The following is a 24,322-nucleotide window of genomic DNA, read 5'->3' as shown; positions in this document are numbered from 1 at the left end:
GCAAACCAGAGAGTACTATGAATGGGTTTGACGCTATCCCGATCTCAGCGTAAGCAAAATCCTAATAAGTCCTTAACCCAAGCAGGGTTTGCAAATTTTCTTTTGTGAATCTTGGGCACATGCCAATGTTTCCCTGATAAATTGCACAATAGTACTAAATAAGCCAGATATCAATATAGTCTGAGGTTCACAATATGCATGATGCAAAACGTGGTTTACGACGGAAAGCAATTAATAGAATAGATTAATTGAATGACACGAGAATCCTCCTAACCTTTCAATCATAGAAATTAATATCTTAAACCATAAAAAAGTAGCATACCCATATCCAAGTTTTTTGTTCAGGGGGTGGGAGCAAAAAAGAATTTTATAAAATAAAAAAAAAATATAGGCCTATACGTTTTTATTACTTTTTACGAATAGGAACAAAAATTTCGGGGGAGTTCAAACCAGGCAGCCCCCCCCATGTATGTGGCCCTGCCCACGGATATTAAAAACATAGAATATCTTCCGAAAGCCACACGCAAGCTTGAACGAGATTAAAAAATCTATTTTCTGTTAACTATTCAAGTTTAAATAATTTCTTTACTCAAGCAGTCTACTTAAGTTGAGATAATGTTCACGAATCCATAGGGGGGGGGGAGTTAGCACTAGTAGTCTTCCTATTTTTAACATAAATATATTTTGATAATTTGGTGGCTTCTACCTTACAAGCCTAAATAAAAGCAGTAGCGTTTCTATACTAGCTAGTACACACTCGAGAAGTTTGCTGAATATAAAATTTCATGGAAAACCGGTTTCATAGCCACAAAGACAACTGACGGATGACAAAATCCATTGGACTTGAATAATTTGGGTTATATATTTGCAAAATTGAGTAGGTAAGGTTAGGCTGCTTTACCCCCCCCCCCCCCCCCTAATGTGCAAATATATATATATATAAAACAAATATATATTTATAATAATGTAAGTATATTATTATATAAACTACAAGTATCGTATCATCATTACATTTAGGTATATTTCATTAGGATTAACCTAGCGTCACTTCTCGAATGTGTACTGGCTAACAAGGAAGTACCAAAGACAGTAGCGTTTCCATGGCAACCATTTCCTAATGCTAGTGCTTGATAAAGAGAGGACAACACGCATTCTAACCTACGAAAATTAACTTATGAAGAGTGAACTTCCGAGAAGCACGGGTACTTGTGTATTATTCAGAACACAATCAATAAGTGAAGTTAGGTTCTTTCGTGAAACAAACTACGATGCAGGTACATTTTATGAGAAAATCCGGTTTCATAGCCACAAAGAGAAAACTCAATTTAGTTTGCTGAGCATAGTAATAGAAGATAGTGTCTGAATGTGGATTTTGAAATGAAGATTTGAGATTTGCCAAAGACTGAAAAAGAGGCAATTATATTTTTACAGGATAAAGGATTGTTGCTAACAACAAAACAGTTAGATTCCTAATCTAACTTCACTTATAGAGTGTGTTCTGAATAATGCACAAGTACCGAAGCACAATAATGCAGTACACTATTACGGTAAAGGCAAGCCAACAATGAGGGTTACAGTTTTCAAAACTTAAATACGGATTGTTGAAAAACTATCGGGTGACAACAAACAGTTCACACAGTCAAATTTATCCTTTGTGGATATATATATATATATATATATATATATATATATATATATATATATATATATATATATATATATATATATATATATACGAGCCTGAGAAAATTTGCCCTATTTTAGAAAATAGGGGAAAACACACCCTAAAAGCCATAGAGTCCTGACGAAAATCAAACCATCAGATTCGGAGTATCAGAGAACCCTACTGTACAAGTTCCAAGCTCCTATCTATAAAAATATGGAATTTTGTATTATTTGCCAAAAGACAAATCACGGATGCGTGTTTATTTGTTGTTTTTTTTCCAGGGGTGATTGTATCGACCCAGTGGTCCTAGAATTTTGCGAGAGGGTTCATTCGAACGGAATTGAAAAGTTCTAGTGTCCTTTTTAAGTGACCACAAAAATTGGATGGCACCTAGGCCCCCTCTCACGCTCATTTTTTCCCAAAGTTTTCGGATCAAAATTTTGATATAGCCATTTTATTCAGCATAGTCGAAAAACCTCATGACTATGTCTTTGGGGACGACTTACTCCCCCACAGTCCCCGTGGGATGGGCTGCAAGTTTCAAACTTAGACCAGTGTTTGCATGTAGTAACGGTTATTGGAAAGTGTACAGACGATTTCAAGGGGATTTTTTGATTGGGAGGAGGGGTTGAGAAGATGGGGTTATATGGGGGAAACGTTCCATGGAGGAATTTGTCATGGGGGAAGAAGATTTCCATGAAGGGGGCGCAGCATTTTCAAGCATTGTTTAAAAAAACAATGAAAAAATAAATATGAAAAGTTCGAATCTTTCTCGCAACTCTGCTTTTTTTAAAAATAAAAAAAAAAACTTTAGCTTAAAGAATGAGGCGTTGAAGAGGGAGCAGCCCCTTTCATATACGGGGTAATTTCTGTTCGTTTTAAGTTTTGACGTCGCTCCTTACTTTCAGTTTTAAAAAACTTGTTTTTTTTATATTTAATTTGATTCAGAAGACAATGTAACGGTGTCGGCAAGGTTTTCAACCAACGGGAGTTGCACCACGGAGAATTCTCAAAATGAAAAATTGGTGAGATACTATTTCTTTTGAGGTGGTTTTGACGTTTTTCTAGCAGATATGCTATAAAATTTTCAGAAACCTCCCTTTCCTGAACTTTAAAACAAAAATCTTATCTGTTTAATCATTTCTTTTTTTTACACGTTCTAATGATACAAGTTTCATCAAAACTTGATATCCCTGTCTCCGGCACAAAGCGACAGTAGCTAAATGGTTTTTCTAAATTTCTGGGAAACACAACGTCGGCTTTTAGTTTTTTCTCATTTAGTCGGATCTCTTATCCAACCTCTATAGGTTATGGGAAGATTATGTAATAGTCGATTGACTCAATTTTAGATATTTTGCCCGTAACAGTACTGTCAACTTTCTTCCATCCCTCATTCGAATTTCAGTTTTTAAAAAAAATAATTTAGGAAAAATAAAGATTTGTGATGGGTAATTCTTTTCTGAAATTAGGACAGAAAAACACATCTAGACTAATGCAAAAAAATTACACATATTATGGTTCGAGAACGGGAGATGGGGACCTGTTTCAAATGATTTCACTTTTAATATACAAAGAGTTTAAGACTACAGACCTTACCTTTGAAGTGTTCTATATTAGCAAATCCATCAAAATTATACTATAATCCATGTAAACAGAGCACGCATTGATAGTAGACTGCATATCCAATAACCTACGGGAAATCACATTCGTGTCAAGGCCCTTTAGTGATCAATGCAACCCTTTTATAACTGAGGATTAATTTTCCAATCTTTCCATATAAATGCCAATATTGAGCAATTGAGGTCAAAGACTTGTTTTAACGAACTTCAAGCGTTAGAATTAGTAATTCTAGCGACAAAGAAAAAAAAAGACAGCTTAGATAAAAAAATGACGAGGTATGCACTAATAAAACAAAGGAAAAACAGTGGATCCTTCTTTGATGAGTTTGGCTTCGGTTGTACCCCATATAATTATAGCTATGATCCAAATTAAGGGAGGCATATCTTCAGAGGCGGTTTTAGGGGGAGAGGGGGCACTAGCCCTGGGCGCAGAAGTTTCAGGGCGGCAAAATTTCAAATTAATAATCAAACAGTTATAGTCATTCTGTAATTTTTGAATTTTTTGTTAAAATGAATTAGATGGAAAAAATAGGTATACAGGATTTAACAAATTTTAATGTTTTTGTGATATTTTGTATTCAAGTTTTGTTAGTAAATGCGAAATTTGTTAAAATCTGGCCAGATAATTATTGAGGGGCAGGGGGTGGACACTAATCAAGATTTTGTCCCAGGCGGAAGAGATCCCAGAACTACCAATGCATATCTTTGTATAATTTTTCACACTTTGGAAGGGGGCTGGATCATCAAAAACTTTCACCCCGCCACTACCGTTATCTGTTGCTAAGATATCTATCCCTTTGCCTCAAGGATTATGAAAAGTTTCTATTCTTTAAAGATTTCATTTTATCCATTAGATTTGACCACAAATCTGAGGAGGGGTACAGCTTTATACCCCCCCCTCCTATCCACAATTGCAGAGCCTTTTGTTCTGTTTCTATCTCTAACCCTATTACCACCAAATTTTAAAAGCTTTACCAATTGGATACTGTGAATGGCCCTTAAAGTTTCCAAGAAACAAGTGACATTTTTTACTTCTTTATCAAAAATCAACAATATTTTTTAAATTATTCTTACTTATGAAAAAAAAGCAAATATAGACGCAAATTACTTATACGGATCAGACACTTAATATCTTAGGAGGTCGTGTCAAGAGAGAGGGAATATTTAACTCTAAAACAGCGGTCTAGGCTCTAGAAATAAATTCTTGGTTGTAACTCGTCCATTGAAAATGCCATTTTCTTTGAGCGATATGAGAACTACACCTAGGCACAAATATCTGGCGACACATTTAATCATAGAGAAACATGTTGTACCATGGATAAAGCACTGTACGCCACGAGTGATATTTGGTACTAGGTACTCCAATTTAAAGTCAGTAAGTAATCCTCTAATCACGTGTAGTACATTTAAAGATAGGTAGGCTGTACGATGTCGATCCCTTTTATCAAAGATTATCTGATCTAAACAGCTGCTAAAGTGAAAACGAGGGTACCACCTGAATTCCATAAGGATAATTTTAACACTGAAGTTCTACCACTGAAGTTTAACACCACTTAAACGGTAATCATTATTAATATTGCAACCACATTTCTGCAATACATTGCTTTTTACCGTATAATAAATTCGGGATGTTTATTATAAGCTTTGTCATCAAATTGTGCGCCACGAGTGATATGCACAACATGGCGTACACAATTTTTGAAAGTGAGAACCCAAATAATACAATGATAAAAAACCAGCAAAGTTTTCTTTTTGTCGTAGTTTGTTTTAACAAATCGAGAAATTTGGACCACAATGAATTTGCGAGCTAACTTATAAGACATTTACCCTATTGCGTTAAAGACTACAAAATATTTTATCATTAAAGATTTTCATTTTAGCCAAAAAATCCTTCACTGTAAATCTGAGGAGGGGTCCAGCTTTTCATCCACTCCCATCCTCAATTGCAGATCATGTTGTTCTGTATCCATTCCTGTCCCTGCTACTGTCAATTTTCTGAGGTTTTACCAATTGGATACAGTGAACCATCTTTGAAGTTTCCAAGGAATCAATCCCAATATTTAAGTTTTTTTATCAAAATGATTTGTTCTAAATTACTTATTTATCAGAAAAGCAAATATACACGTTACTTCTTAGATACTTGTATGGATAATATGATTAGCAATAAAGTTTGATGGAGTATCAAGAAAGGGGGGAAGGGGGGCTCAACCCCAACACAGTGTTCACGGCTCTAATAATAGAGTTTTGGTTGTAACTTGCTCATTGAAACGTCATATTCTATGAGCGATTGTAGAACACCTAGACATGAGTATCTGGCGAGACACGTGTTTCACCATTGTTCCACCACGTATGACGCAATGTGCGCCACAGATAACGTGCACCGCCACATGAAAATAATTCTTGAAAGTTGGAAATCTAATAATAAAATGATATCAAAACTAGCAAAGTGTCTTTTTTTCACACTCTGATTTACGAATTCGTTAAATTTAGGTTCCCAAGAGGCTTCATTCACCGATCTGAATTCTGCAGGTAACTTATCAGCTGAACTTACCATAATGCAGACCTATTTACGCGGTTCTACTACTACTACTAAAAAAAGTTAGCATCAATCAAGGCTATTTCCACGTTTTTTATCAGGGAGGGGGAGGTTGCAAAAACGGATGAAAAAATTTTTATATACGTTTTTGGTTACGTGTTTACAAGTTAGATAAACATCGGGGGGGGGGGGTCCTCCCATCCCTAAGTTATTGTTTTTTCATGAAGTATGGCTAGAAGCTCTTTTTCATCTTGAAACAAAACGGTGACATGGTAGTGCTATGACAAAAAGGCTCACATTTATACCAGGTTATGTTAGTTCAATTTTGTTTTCAATATATCGTTGTGGCCAATTGCAACAAATAAAATATCAGCAGGGCAAATGAGAATAAAATAGCAGCATAGGACTTGTTTTGCGGTCCGTCCGAATAAACATCAACCATCACTGTTATGGACCTTCCAGATCCGACGACCCGATAAGAAACAATTTTAGCTTTATTTGGCAAAATACGATTACGACCTTACCTAAGTACTGAAGTAAAGCCATAATGGAAAGAGTATTTTCGTTTTATGTCATCCCAGTGGATTGATGAAAAAGGTCAAAAAGTCACCTGTCAATCCCATGTAGTTTTACAAACATATAGCAGTGAAAAAAAAAACCACTAAACCCCAGCCAACTACCACCAATGGAACCACGAGAAGTTCCATTGCGTTGTAAATAAAGTTTTTGAATTGATTAAAAAAATTTACTTCTTTTCTAACCCACCGCCACCCCTCCCCCAACTCAGTATTCCAACAAGGTCCAAGCTAGATATGACAACCCTACCTAGGACTTGAATCTTCATTTCAATTAGTGTTTTTAATGGTCCACGGCGTCTTAAGATTCACAAACAAAGCATTGCAACTTAACACTCAAGAACCCACAAGGAACTCACAATGCGATATCCAAGTCCGGTTCTAACTACCTTTAGTTCTAACCGGCTAAGTTAAGTTAAATACTCCGAAAAAATACCCCTTACCACGTCACAACCAGCCAACTACCAAGAAAAAGTATGAAACCTGATCTAACACATATCTCACGTTTTGACTTAAGGCCAGGCTTTAAACACAGATTAAATAAAAAAAAAAACAAGTTTTTTTAGCTTCAAGTAAGGAGCGACATAAAAACTTAAAACGAACAGAAATTATTCCGTATATGAAAGACGTTATCCCCTCCTCAACACCTCGCTCTTTACGCTAAAGCTTGACTCTTTGTCACAACTCTACTTTTTAAAACAATAAAAAATAGCGTAAAGAGCGAGGTGCTAAGGAGGGGATAACCCCTTTTACACACGGAATAATTTCTGTTCGTTTTAAGTTTTAATGTCGCTCCTTACTTGCAGTTAAAAAAAACTTTTTTTCTATTTAATTTCTGAACGTTTTTGAATTAATGAATGTTTTGATTTTGGCTCACCGCACATGAATAATTAAAACGAAATTTGCAGATTTTTTTTGTTGCTAAATGGCTTTCTTCTAGTTTTGATCGGACGATTCTGATAAAAAAAAAAGGTGGGAGAGGAGGCCTAGTTGCCCTCCAATTTTGGTTACTTAAAATGCAACTAGATATTTTTTACGAACGTTTTTGTTAGTAATAAACATACGTACCTTACGTAGTAAACATACGTACATTACGAATTGACTTACGTAACGAACTACTATATTTGTCTATTTTTATTACGTATATGAGGGGGTTCACCCTCTCGTCAATACATCGCTCTTTACATTAAAGCTTGGATTTTTTCCCAAATCTTTAAGAATGACCCCTAAATCACAAAGGCCGTAGAATAAATAGTTGAAATTACAAAAAATACTTTAGCGTAAAGAGCAAGGTATTGTGGAGGATATGAACCCCCTTATATACGTAATATTTTATGTTCGTTTTAGGTTTTAGTGCTGTTCATTACTTGAAAGTTGAAAAAAATTATTCATTTTCTTTTTTTTAATAATGCTAGAAAATCCTGCACCCCCTTCATGGAAATTCCCTTCCCTCTTGATAAATTCCTCCATGGAAAGATCCTCCCACGTAACCCCTTCCCCCGACCCATCCCCACCCCAACGCGAAAAAAGTCCCTGTGAAAACGTCGGTACACTTCATAATAGCCATTACTATATGTAAACAATGGTCAAAGTTTGTAACTTGCAGCCCCCCCCAAAAAAAAAAATTGTGCGTGGGAGGGGGCCTAGGTGCCCTCTATTTTTGGTCACTCAAAAAGGGCACTAGAACTTTTAATTTCCGTTAGAATGAGCCCTCTTGCAACATTCTAGGACCAATGGGTCGATACAATCACCCCTGCGGAAAAAAAACAACAAATAAACACGCATCCGTGATCTGTCTTCTGGCAAAAAAATACAAAATTCCACAATTTTGTAGATAGAAGCTTGAAACTTCTACACTAGTTTTGTCTGATACGCTGAATTTTGATGGTGTGATTTTCTATGACTTTCAGGGAGTGTTTTCCCCTATTTTCTAAAATAAAGCAGATTTTTTCAGACTCGTAACTTTTGATGGGTAAGACTAAACTTGGTGAATCTTATACATTTAAAATCAGCACTAAAATACGATTATTTTGATGTAATTATGGTATCAAAATTCCGCTTTTTAGAGTTTCGGTTACTATTGAGCCGAGCCGCTCCTTGCTCCAGTTCGTTACCACTTGTTATTCTTTATGTTTCATGATAGATAGATAGGTAGACAGATCGTGTATCTCAAAAGCCCAAGAGCCAAATACACACACAAATTTATAAAAAATCACCAACAGACCAAATTACAAAGCACAAATATTTAATGTGATATGTTTACATGTTTAATGTGATTGTTCATTTTAATTTCTGTTCGTTTTGCGTTTCATCTACGGATTAATAGTAATTTATGTTTGTTTCCAGTATAAATGATTACATGACTTTAATTCTGCTACTCTTAAGTTTTAATATGGCTCTTTACTCTTCTTTAAAAATCATCTATATTTTCTTTCTTCTAAAACTATTTACAAAAATTAAGGACGAGGTCTAGCAACCAAAATGATTATGTAAGAAACACTAGACAGAGGATTTCTGTCACCTCAATTCTAATTTAACTTAATTTAATTTTACTCTGTCACCTAATTCTTTATTTAATTTTCCAGAAAGTCATATTTCCCTTTGGAGTGTGTAGGTTATATAGAAATTTCATGTTTTCTCATGTGATATGCTTCAAATCCGTGACACGACTAGTTGTTTCACGTCAAAAAAGCAAAATAATAATGTTTACATTCTTCGTCAAAAAGAAGAAAGAATAGTTATTTTAATTATTCGCCTTTTATGTGTATGTAATAAAGAATTTCTACAAACTTTAGAAGAAAAATAGGTACTTGTATGATATACCCCCTATCGCTCAAGTTGTTCATGCATTGTCACGCTGTAAACCAGTTTGTTTTGGTAGTTTCTTTCACCTTAGCGTGAGAAAAGACAAAGAGAAGCGACAGAATAGATGGAAAATATATAGATTGGGATATATTTGCACATTAGGGGGTGAGGTGATTGGGTGGGGGTAAATCATTTGGACAGCTTTAAGGCTAATGGTCTTTTTTGTTCCCGCCCAATTTCTGAAACAGATTCTAAGAATCTTAATAACGCCACTGCTAGTATCTATTCGATAGCAAACTCGTTTATGAGACTTGACAAAAACATAAACCAGTGGGAGAAAAAAACAAAAGATGTTTGTTTAGTAAAAGCACGTTAGATTCTACGGAGATTAATTTAGATGAACAGGTTATGTAAAAGAAAATATACCCACTGCTGAGCTAAAAATAGTGTTTTCTTTTGCACATCAATTTAAAGGGTAATCCTATATTTTTTCGCTCAGAGATTTTGATTCGATGTGCATTGAATGCAAATGGTAGAACTTGTACGAAAAGTAGACAAATCTTTTATTTTCGAGATGGGTGTCTGTTTTGAAATGTAAAGCGTGAACTCTCCCAAACCTCAACCGAGACCGAGTCCGTTTGGAAATGAAAATTGTTTGGCTATTGGGAGAACCCTTGGGTATTGAGAATTGCAAGCAGTTAGCCAGGTGGGTGAAACACCCACCTGGCTATTTTCTTTTAATCTCCAGTTCTCGAAGTCCACCAGTCCCCAAACTTAAACCTCGTCATGTTACTTCTGAATTCCTTTTTACAAATTGTGATGAAAATGAAATAATTATGAGTATGAAATAACAATCCTGTGGAGTAGATGAAGTATCGTTAAAAGTTGTTAAAGCAACAAAAACAATTGTTATTTCTATTTTGACTCATCTGATTAATTTATCACTTGAAGAGGGAACTTTTCCAGAAAGACTTAAATTAGCCCGAGTGCTACCCCTTCACAAAGGGAAGTCAAAAAATGAACCGAGTAATTACCGATCCATTTCTATTTGACCTTTTTTTTTCGAAGATTTACGAGAAAGTAGTCCATGAAAGAATGTATGATTACCTCCAGGAGTAGAATCTTCTGTGCGATACCCAACTTGGCTTTCGCAAAGGACTTTCTACGGATATGCACCAGCTATCTGGAATTCAATCCCCTTGGAAATCCGGAACTCAAATAGCCTTACTACCTTCAAGCGAGCAGTGAAGGGTCGTTACAGAAATACTGTTTGGATTTGAATATGCGGTCCTCCTCTTTTCGGTCTTTTCTTTTCTTTTTTTTTTCTTTTCTATCTCTTCGTCACTCCCCTTTTTTCTCTTTTTTTTTCTTTTTTGATAAATCCAGTTGATTCGTTGTTTCTGTTAGTTGATTGTTTAATTATTCTTTAGTGAAGTTTCTGCCCTAGTCAAGCACTTTTGTGCTTTCCTGGCAGATTATGTACATGTAATTATGTGTTTTTTGTTTAAATATATATGATTGAATTGAATTGAAGAATTCCTGCGAACAAAACTCTAGCACAGCTTGCATCAAACAATAAGTGCGTAATTGGTAATTTGATGTGTGTGTGTAGACTTGTTCCTGTGTTTGCGTACGTTTGTGTTTTTGTGCTCCTCAATCTCATCCTGCTAAATAACTAAGAAGACTAATCCGCCATTCCATCATAAATTTACTATGAAAAAGTAGCATATAAACAGAATTGATGGAAATAAAACTAATTTATTGGGAAGATAACAAGATGAAAAGTTTGTGTAAAACGAAAAACTCAATGCATACCCGTACTAATGAACTTATTTTGGAAGAAATATAGCCTCTCAGGCGCATACAGGTTAAAGCACATAAAAAATAATTTTTATTGAAATAGAATAAAAGCGATAAAAATAGAAGAAAAAGTTCGGGATTTCCCAAAAGGAATTTAAAAACCCTTGTCCATCGTATCTGCCCCCATTAAAATACAACAACGAAAACAAACAGTCCGCACATGCAAAAGTAAACTACCCAAAGAAAAAGGATGAATGTTTGAGAGGTTTTTCACTCTCAGAAATCATATACCTCAGGTGGCTAGTACCAAGCATGGCAGAAGTGTGCCAAGCATAGCGGAACTGTGAGAACAGTACTAAGAGTGAATGATCTGTGCCAAGCATGACATAAGTATCCCAAGCATGGCAGATGTCTGCTAAGTCTGATACAAGATCGTGATTTCATAGCAATCTGGGAATGTACATTATACAATTAGGCTAGTGAGTTAAGTAATCAAAAATTAAAGAGCCATTTGAAACAGACGGACAGAAAATAAAATCAATGATCTAAATGTGAAACGGTCAAACATTACTGTCTATGCATAATTGACTGAAAATGAAGAGAAATAAAAATAAATAATTATACCAAACATAAAAGAAATGGGTACTGCTATATACAAATAATTAAATCCTAAACGATTGAAAATTAAAATGAGTGCTAAAGTTAAACCAAAAAGGACACAAATTACTGCCCATAGGAGTTGGGCTAGAGTTCCCTTCTAATCGTAAAACAAAATAAAAAATTGTCGCTAAATAGAATCTGTAAACCTTAATTGTTGATGCTTCCTGTAATTAGTATATTAAACACTAAATAATTATACATTACACATTCAGTTCATTTTCAATATCTTTCCAGTCACCTTGATTTTTATAGGTTTTTTTTTTTGTCATTTGTTTGGAATTAATAAGATGAAAGCTATTTTCCTTGTAATAAGATTAGGGCGTTAACGTTATTTTGTGTTAGGGCGAGATGCACAAGATTTCGGAAAGAAACTTAATGACGCTTTAATTAAATACCAAAAATGAACGAATTGTACAGAAAACGTAATAATTGTAGGAAAAACTATAAAAATCACAAATATTAAGCCCAAGTAACATACAAGAAATTTATAAAAAAAACTAAAATTGTTTGTATTAAATGTATTTAATATACTTCAGACCAGATAAGAAACTTCATTATTTTTGGACATTGACGAAGAATGAGACAGAAATTTATGGAGGAAAAAAGAATTTTCCTTGCCAATATTTTTTAACACATTTTTTTTATCAAACACGAAGATTTATCTATTCCAAATCAGACCAAATTATTTCTTCAAAATCACTGTTTTCATGCATTGAGTTCCTGGTAAATTCACTGTTCTCCCCCGATCCCTTCTGTGCGTTTTTTTTCTTGCTGTTCACTTCAACTCGACTCAACCTTCTTTTTTTTCCTCTTTTTATTTCTTGAGACAACCTTGAGTCCTTCGGTTGGTGGGCTGTTGTACATTTTACAGACACAGGTTCTCTGATTTCCATATTCCTTGCAACCCTTGAGTCTAAAATTTCAGGAAGTAAGGATTCATTCCAGAAGGCTTCAAGCTTCGGAAATATTTTTTCCCAGTAGTCTTTCGATCGGTGAACTGTAATTATTTCCCAATCCTCAATAGAGTTATAAACTATTAAGTGGCGTACCATTTTATCCAGTATCCCGAGTTGGCCTTGTATCTGGGCGAAATACCTGTGATTTTTTTTAGCTGAAGACCTTCACTGGATAATTCAAGAAAAAATGCTTTAACTAAATTTTTTGACTGGGCCACATCATAAATGGTTTTGAACTCTGGTATATTATGCACCGTTTTTATCTCTATAGGTGTGCCATTAGGGAGCAGTCCATCTACAGATGCAGCAAGATACTGATACTGTGGATGCACACTGAGTCCTATTTGATCTCCCTTTACGACTTTTAAGTTGAATTTGTTTTCATATGCTTCTAGTGCCACTACTTCTAAATCTAAGCCCTTTTTCATTAGGGCAGAGCAGAATCTAGGTCCCAAGTTTCGAATTTGCTTAACAATTGGGGCAACTCTGGTGCTGTTTTTTCTGGTTGCAATTCTGTGGAAGTAACTACTAGTTATTCTCTTAGATCTTTCTTCAACCCAAGTGTCATTTTTGGATTGACCCTTGGTACTGTTGAACAAACAGCTTATACTGGCAAAATCCAATTTTAAATTCTCGTCAGTATATTTTTGTATAGCCAAATTCATTTCATCAGAAGTCATGTCTGGCTTATTGCAATTTGGTCCATAGTCACGATTACCAAAGTTATAGTTTCTATTTTTTAACTTAGCAACGTGTTTTCCTCCAAGAGCACTATAATAACTGGTCAAATTACGTTTAGATATTACACGGAGCTTAGCCGTTTTATTACAATATTTTTTTGTTACGCTAGAAGGACTAAGCCCAAAAATATTTTTCCAAGCTAATTGATGCCATTTTGGACCTGAATTATAAGCAAGACTTGCTCCATGAACTCTTGCATGATATGAACCTCGTTTAGACCGGCTTATTTGCTTTTCTCCGATGAATTTAGCAACAACTGACATGTAGCTTTCAGCTAAGTTTGTAGTTGCGTCATTTCGAAGCTGCTCTGCTTTTCGACACACAATATCGACCTCTGTCATAACATCTTCAAACACCTGCAGGGGAAAATTATTCCACCGATCTTCTATTTTACTATTCACGGCCAATTCAGCAATCTTAGGACAGCCAGAATCACATTTTGTGTGGTTTCCGAAAACATGGTACGGACCTCTTTTTAACAAGATTTTCAATTCTTCTGCTGTTCCATTATTTTCAGAATTTATTTTTATCGCGCCCCTTAAATTTTTTGTCAGTTGCTGTATAATTCCTCGGGGAAGACATTTTGTGTACAAACCTTTTTTATTTTTGCACAAATTATATAGATGGGCGGTATAGTTTTTTGTGACGTGATTTGCACATTCATGTTTCCGTATGTTGGAACCGTAGGAAACACTTTGTTTTAGCTTATAAAAAACACTGGAATCACCGTCACCGATAAACTCTAAAAACTGTAATCCGTGCATCTCCTCACTGGAACGAAAGCCTTCAACTAGAATATCTGTTTCCATGCTCCTTGAATTTCCGTTATAATTCAGAAAGCAGAAATGATCTTTGGGAATTACTTTGGCGTTTGCAGAAGAAAAACATATATAACAGTATTTATTTTTTATGCCAACATATAACAGTTTTTTCGAAAATGCATCTATGATAACTGCAACACATCCTTTGGCCGAATAATCGTGTCCTTTGCTACGCTTATTCCAGCCTCCATCACATATCACTTTTGTCCAGTATGAGTCCTCCTTATACCTATCATCATGAATGGCTGATTTTAAGGCCTCTCGTCCATTTTCTAGCAAAATTTCCGATAAACTATTCATCCAAGCATTACCAAGCTGCCTTTCCATACGGGAATAAACTATTCGTGACATTGGTTTCACTCCAAGCACCCCGAAGAATTCACACAGTGTAGAATACCCTCCTCCACTACCCATGGCTCCCCAAACAGCCTTCGAATTCAAGCAGCCTTTAAGACTTGATTTTTTTTCGGAAAAAGCAACCTGTGTCTGGTCCGTAAAACTTGAAATATATTCTTTTACGCTTGTTGCTGGACATTCTGGTTCACCTTTAATCCTCTTTTCCCAGTTACACTTATTACACTTAACTTTCAGTTCAGTTTTCAGGCCTTTCTTTTCTAATTGCTTTATAATCAATTTTCCGTGATCGCAACTGATTTTGTGTCTGAATGCTGAAATTACTTCAGCAAGGAAATACCTTAGATTCACAATGCAGTTTCCATCTGGAATTCCAGATAAGTCTATCTCAGTATTCGTATCGGGGCAATCAACACCGTAAGAACCACTACCGTTTCCCAATTTATTTGAATCGTCTATGAGAGGATTTGCTGAAAATTCTTCTGAAATTTTTGATCCATTTGACAAATTATCTTTATCTTGTTCTCCAAGCAGCACCTTTCTAAAAAAAATGAAAAGAACCATAGAAAAAAAAAACAGCGACCCGGCTCAATAGTAAACGAAAGTCTAAAAAACGAAATTTTGATACTAATAAATACGTCAAAAGAATCGGATTTTAATTAAATTTAGTCCTACCCATCAAAAGATAAGAGCCTGAGAAAATTTGTCTTATTTTGGAAAAAAGGGGGAAACACGCCCTAAAAGTCATAGAATTGTTTTGCCAGAAGACTGATCAAGGGTGTGTGTTTATTTGTTTTTTGTTTTCTTTTTCCCAGGGGTGATCGTATCGACCCATTGGTCCTAGGGTGTCGCAAGAGGGCTCATTTTAATGAAAATGAAAAGTTCCAGTGCCCTTTTTAAGCGACCAAAAATTGGAGGGCATCTAGGCCCCCTCCCACTTTCATTTTTTTCTCAAAGTCAACAGATCAAAATTTTGAGATAGCCATTTTCTTGAGCATAGTCAAAAAACATAATAAGATGTCTTTGGGGACGACTTACTCCCCCATAGTTCCCGGGGGAGGGGCTACAAGTTATAAACTTTGACCAGTGTTTACCTTGACCTGATGCCCACTCAATTGGACAATCTGTCTTGGCTTTTTCTACAATTGGCCATGACTTGACTTTTCCCATAACTATTCCTTTTAATTAAAAGTCAACGGTTGAGGGGTTTTGGCTGAGGGGGGGGGGGGGTAGAGGGGAGGGAGCTACGTTGAAGGATCTTTACTTAGAGGAATTTGTCACGGGGGAAAGAAATTCAATGAAGGGGCATAGAATTTTCTAGCATTATTAAAAAAAAACACTGAAAAAATAATAATGAAGAAGTTTTTCAACTGAAAGTAAGGAGCAGCATTAAAACTTAAAACGAACAGAAATTATTACGCATATGAGGGGTTCATCTCCTCCTAAATACCTCGCTCTTTCCTCTTTCCGCTAAAGTAATTTCAACTATATATTCTACGGACTTGGTGATTCTAGGGTCATTCTTAAAGAACCGGGAGAAAATTTAAGCTTTAGTGTAAAGAGCGAGGTATTGACGAAAGGGCAAACCCCCTCATATATGTAATACAAATATACAAAGTTCTAGGTGCTTTTATAAGTTACGAAAAATTGGAGGGCAACTAGACTTCCTCCCCCACCCCATTTTCTTCAAAATCGTCAGAACAAAAATATGAGAAAGCCATTTAGACAAAAAAAGATATGCAAATTTCGTTGTGCGGTGAGCCAAATCAAAACATGCATTAATTTAAAAACGTTCAAAAATTACATAAAAAAAAAGGTTTTTTAACTTCAAGTAAGGAGCGGCATTAAAACTTAAAACGAACAGAAATTATTCCGTATATGAAAGGGGTAGTCCCCTCCTCAACGCCTCGCTCTTTACGCTAAAGTTTCTTATTGTTTTAAAAAGTATAGTTGTGAGAAAGAGTCAAACTTTAGCGTAGAGAGCGGGACATTGAGGAGGGGACTACCCCCTTTCATAAACGGAATAATTTTTGTTCGTTTTAATGTCGCTCCTTACATGCAGTTAAAAAAAACTTGTTTTTTTATTTAATGGACAAGAGGGAATGAAACTTGTATATGTAATTTTTACTTACCGGTATTTTAAATTCAGCCACCTTTTGTTGATAATTTTCTTCCTCATAGCTCAAATGTCTTATTGACTTCAGTTGACAAGTCAACAGCTTTAATCAGAGACACAATGCCTTCTAGGCGTAATGTCTAAAATTGGATAAGAATCCCGCCTTTTTTTCTATTGGCTGATAAAGAACGCTATTAAGCCGGAAACAGGGGTAAAATAAGTAAAAAGTAAGCACATTTTGAAATTGTATTTTTCTGATTTTGCTTTCAAACTATTTATGATAGACATCAGAAATTTTCTGTAATGGTTGTAGATTATAAAATCTACATATGATCCAAAATTCTACCCTCTGGAGCCAACTTCATACCTTCTAGCAATAAAAATGTTGAAAATTAAAAATAATTTTTTGCACCGTTAAAAATAAAAATATAACAATTCTGCAACCAACATTTTTTTTTTAAATACTGGCAGGATGAACTAAAAAAAAAATCTACTGTCATTTCCCATCCACTAAATTTTTATTCACCAAACCAAAATAACTTGATTTCTTTTTTTGCACAATAGGTAAAGCATATACAGAAAAAGTGAAACCAACATTTTTTTCCTTTTTAACTCGAGAGTCATCAAAAAAAAAATCAGTTCAAAATCACCTAAATCGCAGAAGTTATTCATGATTTTCTATCATAGGAGAAATAGCATTGGACACAAATTAAGACCATTAGCCTTAAGTCAGAAAACACTTATTAGGCTTCTTCATGATATGCAGAATAATCGTAGCTAACACATTTTGCACACAAACCCGCCGTACTTACCCCCCCCCCCTTTATGTGCAAATATATAACCCAAATTGGTTTCTAAAGTATAACATTTTTATCATACTAAGGTATTTTTTATTAGGATTAACCTAATTTCACTTCTTGAGCCTTACGGGGTATATCATACAAGAACCAAAAATAAAACTCCCTGTCTAATTTTCATAATTCAAAATGGTCATTTAGTTCCTCACGAATTAGCAGGCCCATACCAAAGGCGAAGAAATTTGAATTGTGGGAGCAACACTTTGATTTATCCTGTCTTTTTCGGCTACTAATTTTAGGCTCTTACACGAAAGTGGCAAGGGTGTAAGGTCTGTGGATTTTACAGAGGCTGTGGACGTTCATCTGGATCAACGAATGATATTAATTGTTTTTTTTTAATTTCCTGCTAAGTGCCATAAGGAGGACTTAAGTTCTATCAGCATGGACGACATTAAAACTTAAAACGATCAGAAATTACTTCGTATATGAAAGGGGCTGCTTCCTCATCAACGCCCCGCTCTTTACGCTAATTTTTTTTACTTTTTAAAAAGCAGAGTTGAGAGAAAGAGTCAAACTTTAGCGTAAAGAGCGGGGCGTTGATGAGGAAACAGCCCCTTTCATATAGGAAGTAATTTCTGTCGTTTTAAGTTTTAATGTCGCTCCTTACTTTCAGCTAAAAAAACTTGTTTTTTTTTATTTAATTCTGTATAAGTCGAAGTGGGGTTTTATAGTTTATATTCGACAAGACTACATAGAGCTAGTTTACTAAGCCTTTGTTTCTTCTAGCTGCGTTTCTGCTTTCGAGTGGAAAGCTATGTTCAAGCAAGCAAGCAGCAGGCAGTTTCAAATTGAAGTGTGACTGAAATCGCAAATTGTTTAATATACACAACGGCTCATTGGTCCCATTCCCAAACTATCTTCTTAGAAAAATATAGAAAGCTGAGGGAACTAAAAAAGGAAAATTTCCCCATGATTCTGAAAAAGCTTCCATCTACTTTTACGAGCCATTTTTGCTTAGAAAAATATTTCTTACAAAATTTCTTAGAAAAATATAGAAAACTGAGGGAACTAAAAAAGGGAAATTTTCCCATGACTCTTAAAAAGCTTCCATCTACTTTTACGAGTCATTTTTCCAAGTGATTCTGTTGAATTTTTTATTTATTTTCTGTGTTTGGTTCAAGTAGAGGAATGACATAGCATATACTTCCAAAACTTTGATACATATCCCATTGCAAAGAACCGGAGATTCATCTTTACTCCATTTAAATCGTTGAAATTAGAAAGAGGCCCAACAAAAAAGCTAATTTTGATTATTTTTTTTTAACATTGATGTTAGGAAATTGTCCAAAAAAAAAATATATCCAATTTTGAGCTAGAAGAGATACCATTTAAAATAGATTAATGCTTTTTAAAAACCTGATGAATTTATACTGCCTCAGCAGTATATGTATCTTCAAAGTGTTGTCAGTAAAATAGGGCAAGAGTTGGCACTTTCCAGAAGTGGTATACTATTCCTGTCAAAGTTATTGCCATAACTCTCTACTTTTGTTGTACGCATACAAGAGATCTTTTCCGAGTTGGCAACTCTCTGAATAATTAATCCCTCAGACCGCACTGGCCAAGCATGGCAAGACAAATAAAAAAAAAAAGAAGAGAAAAATCAAAAGGAGAACAAAGAAAACCTCAAAATGAACACTAAAATAAAAGAGCCTTTGTCATTCAACAGTGAAAAGGCACAGAAAGGCTATTGGGTCAGAGAGGACCTCTTTTAGATAATAAAGCCATCCTCAGTGCATTTTTAGTTTACCCTAGTTCAGCCCTTTCTTCTTTCTTTGTCAACTTTGACTTTCTTTCTCAACTTTCTTCTAAACTTTCTTTCTTTCTCAACTTTTCTAAACTTTCTTTCTAAAGTTTAAAAAGCCATCCTCATAAGAAGTTTAAGTTTAAAAAGCCTTCTGCGACCATATTCATTGTTTTAAAGATAAGTTTGCATTTATTTTTGTGATTTATTATTGTATTCTATTCCAGCTCACCATAAGGGCGGCAAAGATTAAGAAGAAAGTTGAGAAAGAAAAAGTTTAGAAAGAAAGAAAGTTTAAAAGTTTAAAAAGCCATCCTCAGTGCATTTTTAGTTTACCCTAGTTTAGCCCTTCAAAGAATAACTGGACCATTTAGCAAAAATATCAAGGTTGCATTCAAACTCCATAAGGTGGAATCCAAGAAACTAAAAGATGTGTCCGGTTTACTACAGGAGGAAACGCTACTTTTTAAAGTAGTCACCAACCTTATGGAATGTTCATCACGAGCTTTACACTTAGTTCAAAGTCAATTTTAAAACTACTTAAAAAATCAAATTCTCCATTTTCAGTTTTTACATCTCTTCGTTGGAAATCCTCTCATACTTCAAAATCTGCTAAAAAAAATTTTTTATAATTTATTAGTTTATTATAGGTATTTTGAAATTTGCGGAGGCTTAGAATAAAAAAAAAGATTAACTTTGGCAATGACAGATTACCCAAGCAGATGTTGTGTTTCATTTTGGTTTGAGTCTGCTTTTATTTGACCTGATACAACAATGAACTAGCAACAGTAATTAGAATAATTATTATTATATATTATTATACCTAGCTCTGTCTTCTATTGCAGTGAAAGTACTTAGAAAGCTAACTTTGTTTGAAAAATTTGACTTTGTTTCAAAAAATGGCTGTTTAAACTTTGCTTAAAGGTTAAGTTTCTTCTCATTCATTTGAAGTCCACCAATTCCACTTCCAGAATTTCTATGAGGGTATACAGACTGCATACAGTCTTTTCACCCCTTTGACTTCAAGATGGCACTAGCAATCCTTCTTTTTCATCTTCTCTTCCCTTCTTTTTGGTTTGTGGGAAATGCCAATACTTAAGCTGCCTGTCCCCAGCAGTTTAAGGCCAAGAGGCCGGCTGGTAACAATACGGCTCATCCTACTTTTCTCGCTCTCTTCTGTACAGAAGATCTTCATTAACAAACTAACTCATTTCCATTTCTTTTTCATAATTTGGATCATCACCCTATAAATCGGCCTTTCAGTATTAGGACTTAGTTGTAAGCTTATGATGGAGTCATACATTTCTACAATCTTTAGTTTTTTTTGCAAATTACCTTAATCTTATTAGTTTCGGGTGCAAGTATAATGAAATCAAAAATATGTGTCAGGGAGTTTCCACTGTTACTAAACACCACCTGCATAGTGGTGAATGATATAAATTCCATTGAAATCAGACAGAATTCCGAAAAAGATATCCTGATTCTAGTCTATAGTACCATATTGTGTCTTCTTTAGAACGAAATGGGGAATTTAGAAATGGTAGACACTTTATTTATCCACGGTGTTTCATAATATCTCATAGGTTCCCCAGTTTTGATTCTGGTTGGGGGCCCATATTTGCTGCTTCATTTACTAGCCTACCAGCAGTCACGTTATGAATTAGTCCTTTATGACTAGGAATATGCTGGAAGCAAACAAAAATGCCACATTTATTTAATCTTTGTAGATCATCTCTTATTAATTTTAAATCTGCATCAACAGCCTCATAATTTATTTTTCTTATTAATTGAATTGCAGACTTTGAATCAGTAAGGATTAACACATTCTTGATTATAGGTTCAGTCTGGCCATAGTTTCAAGTGCTTTATGAATAGCAAATAACTGCTGACAGAATTGAAGTGTGGGATGGAAGAGTTGCTGATATATTCAAGGAAACATGAGCAATACACACCCCTGCTCCTGCTCTTGATCCTTTTACTGAACCATCCGTGAAGGCTAGAATATGTTCAGGAAAGCGTGAGGATATCTTATTAGCAAAGAGTTGACAGACATACTGATCTGAATAATGTGACTTGTCTTTAGAAACTAACTGAAGATGACATACAGGAGCCACCATTTCCCATGGCGGAGATTTTGGAAAAGGGTAACTATCTGCATGTTCACTTTTCCAATTTGGGTAATCTTTTAGATGGTGGCTAAAAGAAGATAGTAAGTGTTGGGTCTTAACAGGATTTCCAAAAGTGGAGGGAAAAACTGCATGAATTTGGCCATATGTTTGTATTTTTATGAAGTAGCAGTTTCTCGGCAAAGTAGCCCTGTCTTTCAGAGCAGGTAGTCCAAAAAGCTCTTTGAGCTTAACCACTGCAGTATGTTTCTGGAGCCCATAAGCAATTCTAATGGCTGAATTTTGGAGTATCACAAGGATATTGAACAAAGTAACCGGAATGTTTGTAAGAAATTGAATGCCATATTTCAATTTAGACTGAATATACGTTTTGTAAAAGTCAATTACCAACTTTCGTGAAGATCCCCATTTAGATCCTGCAAGTTGTTTTAGGATGATTAGCCGTTATAAAATTGTTACTCTCAACATCATTAAATATGGTTGCCATTTTAAACATGAATCAAGAATCATGCCCAGTAGCCAAATTCATGGCTCATAGACTATATCACTCTCCTCTATCCTTAAGAGTTTTGGAAGGGTCGCTTGCTGTATATGGAACATAATTGCTTTTGTTTTTGGTACAGAAATGGGCAGTTCAAAAGCTTTAGAAAACAGGCACACATCATATATATCTTCCTGAAAGATGTTTTGGAGTAAAGTTATATTCTTATGTCTGTTCCACACAAGAAGATCGTCAGCAAATTCTCCATGTTTTGACTGGCTTCTAAGTGTTAGTTCTGAAATATATAATGTAAATAAAAGAGGACTTATGACAGTTCCTTGTGAGAGATCATCTTCAACTTGCTTTCTTACAGACAGTAATTTATTAATCTGTACTTGAAAAGAACAATCACATAATAAATCCCTTATAATTGAGATCACCAGAGGTGGAAAATTTTTTATTATACATAATCTGTTGTAACTTTTTGCATTTTACATTCCCATATGCATCTGTCCCATCAGCAGTATAGCAATACCAACTTCGCCCTCCTGTAAAGCATCTGTCATATCTGTTTCTATTCTGGTTATGTTGTCCATTGCACTATGACTCTTTCTAAAATCTGTCAGAGATTGGATTATTATTTGATTTACCTTTGCAAACCATTCTAATCTCCTTAAAATCATTCACTCAAATATTTCGCCCATTGTGGGGAGAACTGATATTGGTCTGTAAGATACAGGATCTTCTGGTGGTTTTCCAGGTTTGAGGATTGGGTTTGAGGATTGCAATTTTCCAGGGGGCAGGAAATTCCCTTCTCTCCATGCATTATTGCATACTTCCTGGAGTTTAGCTTGAAAAATGTCAGATGTTTCAATCAACCACTTGATGCGTATCTCATCATATCCTGGTGCTGAATTTAAGTTGCATCTTTCAATAGCTGTCTCTAACTAAGATAACGAAAAAGGTAACAATAACGACTTCTTACGTTGTGCTACAGAAGGGAGGACACATACAGGTAGATTTGGCTAAACAGTGTCTTGAGGTTTTTTCATGAATGTATTTGCAAAAATATTAGTTTTTTAAAAATCAGAAGTTACTAGTTGATCCTAGTGTTTTGTTTCATATTTGCGATCATCAAGTATCATTCTATTGCCTTACGTATTGGATACTGCATTATGTTCATCTTGCTTACATATTGGATACTGCAAAAATGATGATCTACGTTAGTCATAAATTTTTTCCATGCTTCTCTTTTGGCCTGTAAAAATATTTTTTTCACTTTTGCTGAGCTACATTTATATTCAATTGCAGTGCTCATTGATGGATGTTTTTGAAATGCCTTTTTGCTATGTTTTTAGCTTCCACTGTAGTAGAGCATAGGTCATTACACCAATTTTTAATTCTCTTATTGCCAGTTGGAGCCCAAGCGTTGGGGCTTGTCTTGGGGATTGCTTTGTGAGCAGTATCCATCATAATTTTGGTAAGTATTTTTACTTTACCATCAATTTGGGAAAAATCTTCAGGTAAAATATAATTAGCTTCTTGCAGGATTTGTCTGAACAATGGCTAATTACTTGTTGATAAACTTCCTTTTTCCAGGTTTAGTTTGGTGAGACATACTAGAGATTGTAGTCTTGGTAGCACAATGATCACTTTACTCTACTTATCTGTTACTCTACTAATTGAAACCTGGTCAACAGCAGCAGCACGACCTAGTTGAATATCAATGGTTGACAATCTTTTATTCTTTATATAAAAATATGTTGGCAAATAATATGGTGTTAGAACTGCTATATGATTATTTCCTAACAGTAATCTTTCAACATTTTTCCCAGCTCGGTTTGATATTTCAATATTTTCCCAATGAGGGCTATGAGCATTTAGGTCACCAAAAATAAGGGAGTTGTGACTCTCTGCTTTTGTTGGTAAAATATTATATATATCAGTATCCCCCTTTGGGTTATACATAGATTTAATCATTAAAGTGTCTCCTGAGCTTAAAGTGATTGATACTCCTACCACATCTATTTCATGGTCATGTTGCCTTAATGGTAATGGATAGTGAACTATTTTCTCAGCTATAAATATGAGCACTCCACCCCCTTTTCTGCCAGAATCTCTATCTTTTCAATAGCATTTGTATCCTGGTATGGACACTTTTTTCAGATTGTTTAAATGTGTTTCTTGGAGACGAATTACATCCACTTTTTCTTTATTAATATACAAGCAAAGGTCCATCATTTTTGTATTATTAAGTGAAAATGTATTCCACTGTAATACTATCAGTTTTTCTATATCATTAACATTGTTAATTAGTTGGAGGGTTTGTTTTCTAATCATTGGGGAACTTGAATATTTTTGACTGCAACAATAGCAATCAGTTCCTTAAATTCATCTGTAACTTCTTTCAGCAATGACTCTGGAAAGTGATTTTCTAGTGTTTTCTCACATAGTTTTTTTTTTCATTT

The 24,322-nt window shown here is 35.0% G+C and overlaps 3 protein-coding genes across 3 annotated transcripts in view; 1 reads left to right on the top strand and 2 right to left on the bottom strand.

Moving 5' to 3' along the window:
- LOC136026050 (monocarboxylate transporter 14-like) overlaps positions 1 to 6,768 on the bottom strand; it is a 62,080-nt gene extending 55,312 nt beyond the window's left edge. The window contains exon 1 of the mRNA XM_065702233.1: positions 6,647 to 6,768. The gene's annotated coding sequence lies outside the window, so the exon portion shown is untranslated. The remainder of the gene's footprint in view (positions 1 to 6,646) is intronic.
- Positions 1 to 24,322, top strand: part of LOC136026093 (FGGY carbohydrate kinase domain-containing protein-like) — a 461,793-nt gene that overhangs the window by 83,315 nt on the left and 354,156 nt on the right. The window lies entirely within an intron of this gene.
- On the bottom strand, positions 7,951 to 17,400 carry LOC136026047 (uncharacterized). Its single transcript, XM_065702227.1, has 2 exons — positions 16,666 to 17,400; positions 7,951 to 15,074 (listed from the first exon to the last, which is right to left on the bottom strand). The coding sequence occupies exons 1-2, from the start codon at positions 16,710 to 16,712 to the stop codon at positions 12,698 to 12,700; spliced, it is 2,424 nt and encodes an 807-aa protein (XP_065558299.1). The 5' UTR covers positions 16,713 to 17,400; the 3' UTR covers positions 7,951 to 12,697.

The sequence above is a fragment of the Artemia franciscana genome, chromosome 1, assembly GCF_032884065.1.
Source record: "Artemia franciscana chromosome 1, ASM3288406v1, whole genome shotgun sequence".
NCBI lineage: Eukaryota > Metazoa > Arthropoda > Branchiopoda > Anostraca > Artemiidae > Artemia > Artemia franciscana.
Note: the sequence above shows the minus strand (reverse complement) of the source record. Positions and strands in the feature narration are given on the sequence as shown.

Excerpts from the sequence above, each read along its gene's own strand:
- LOC136026047 (XM_065702227.1), bottom strand. The coding sequence starts at position 16,712 with ATGAGGAAGAAAATTATCAACAAAAGGTGGCTGAATTTAAAATACCG. Across the intron at positions 15,075-16,665 it reads TGGCTGAATTTAAAATACCG|AAAGGTGCTGCTTGGAGAAC; the intron begins GTAAGTAAAAAT and ends CATTTTTTTTAG.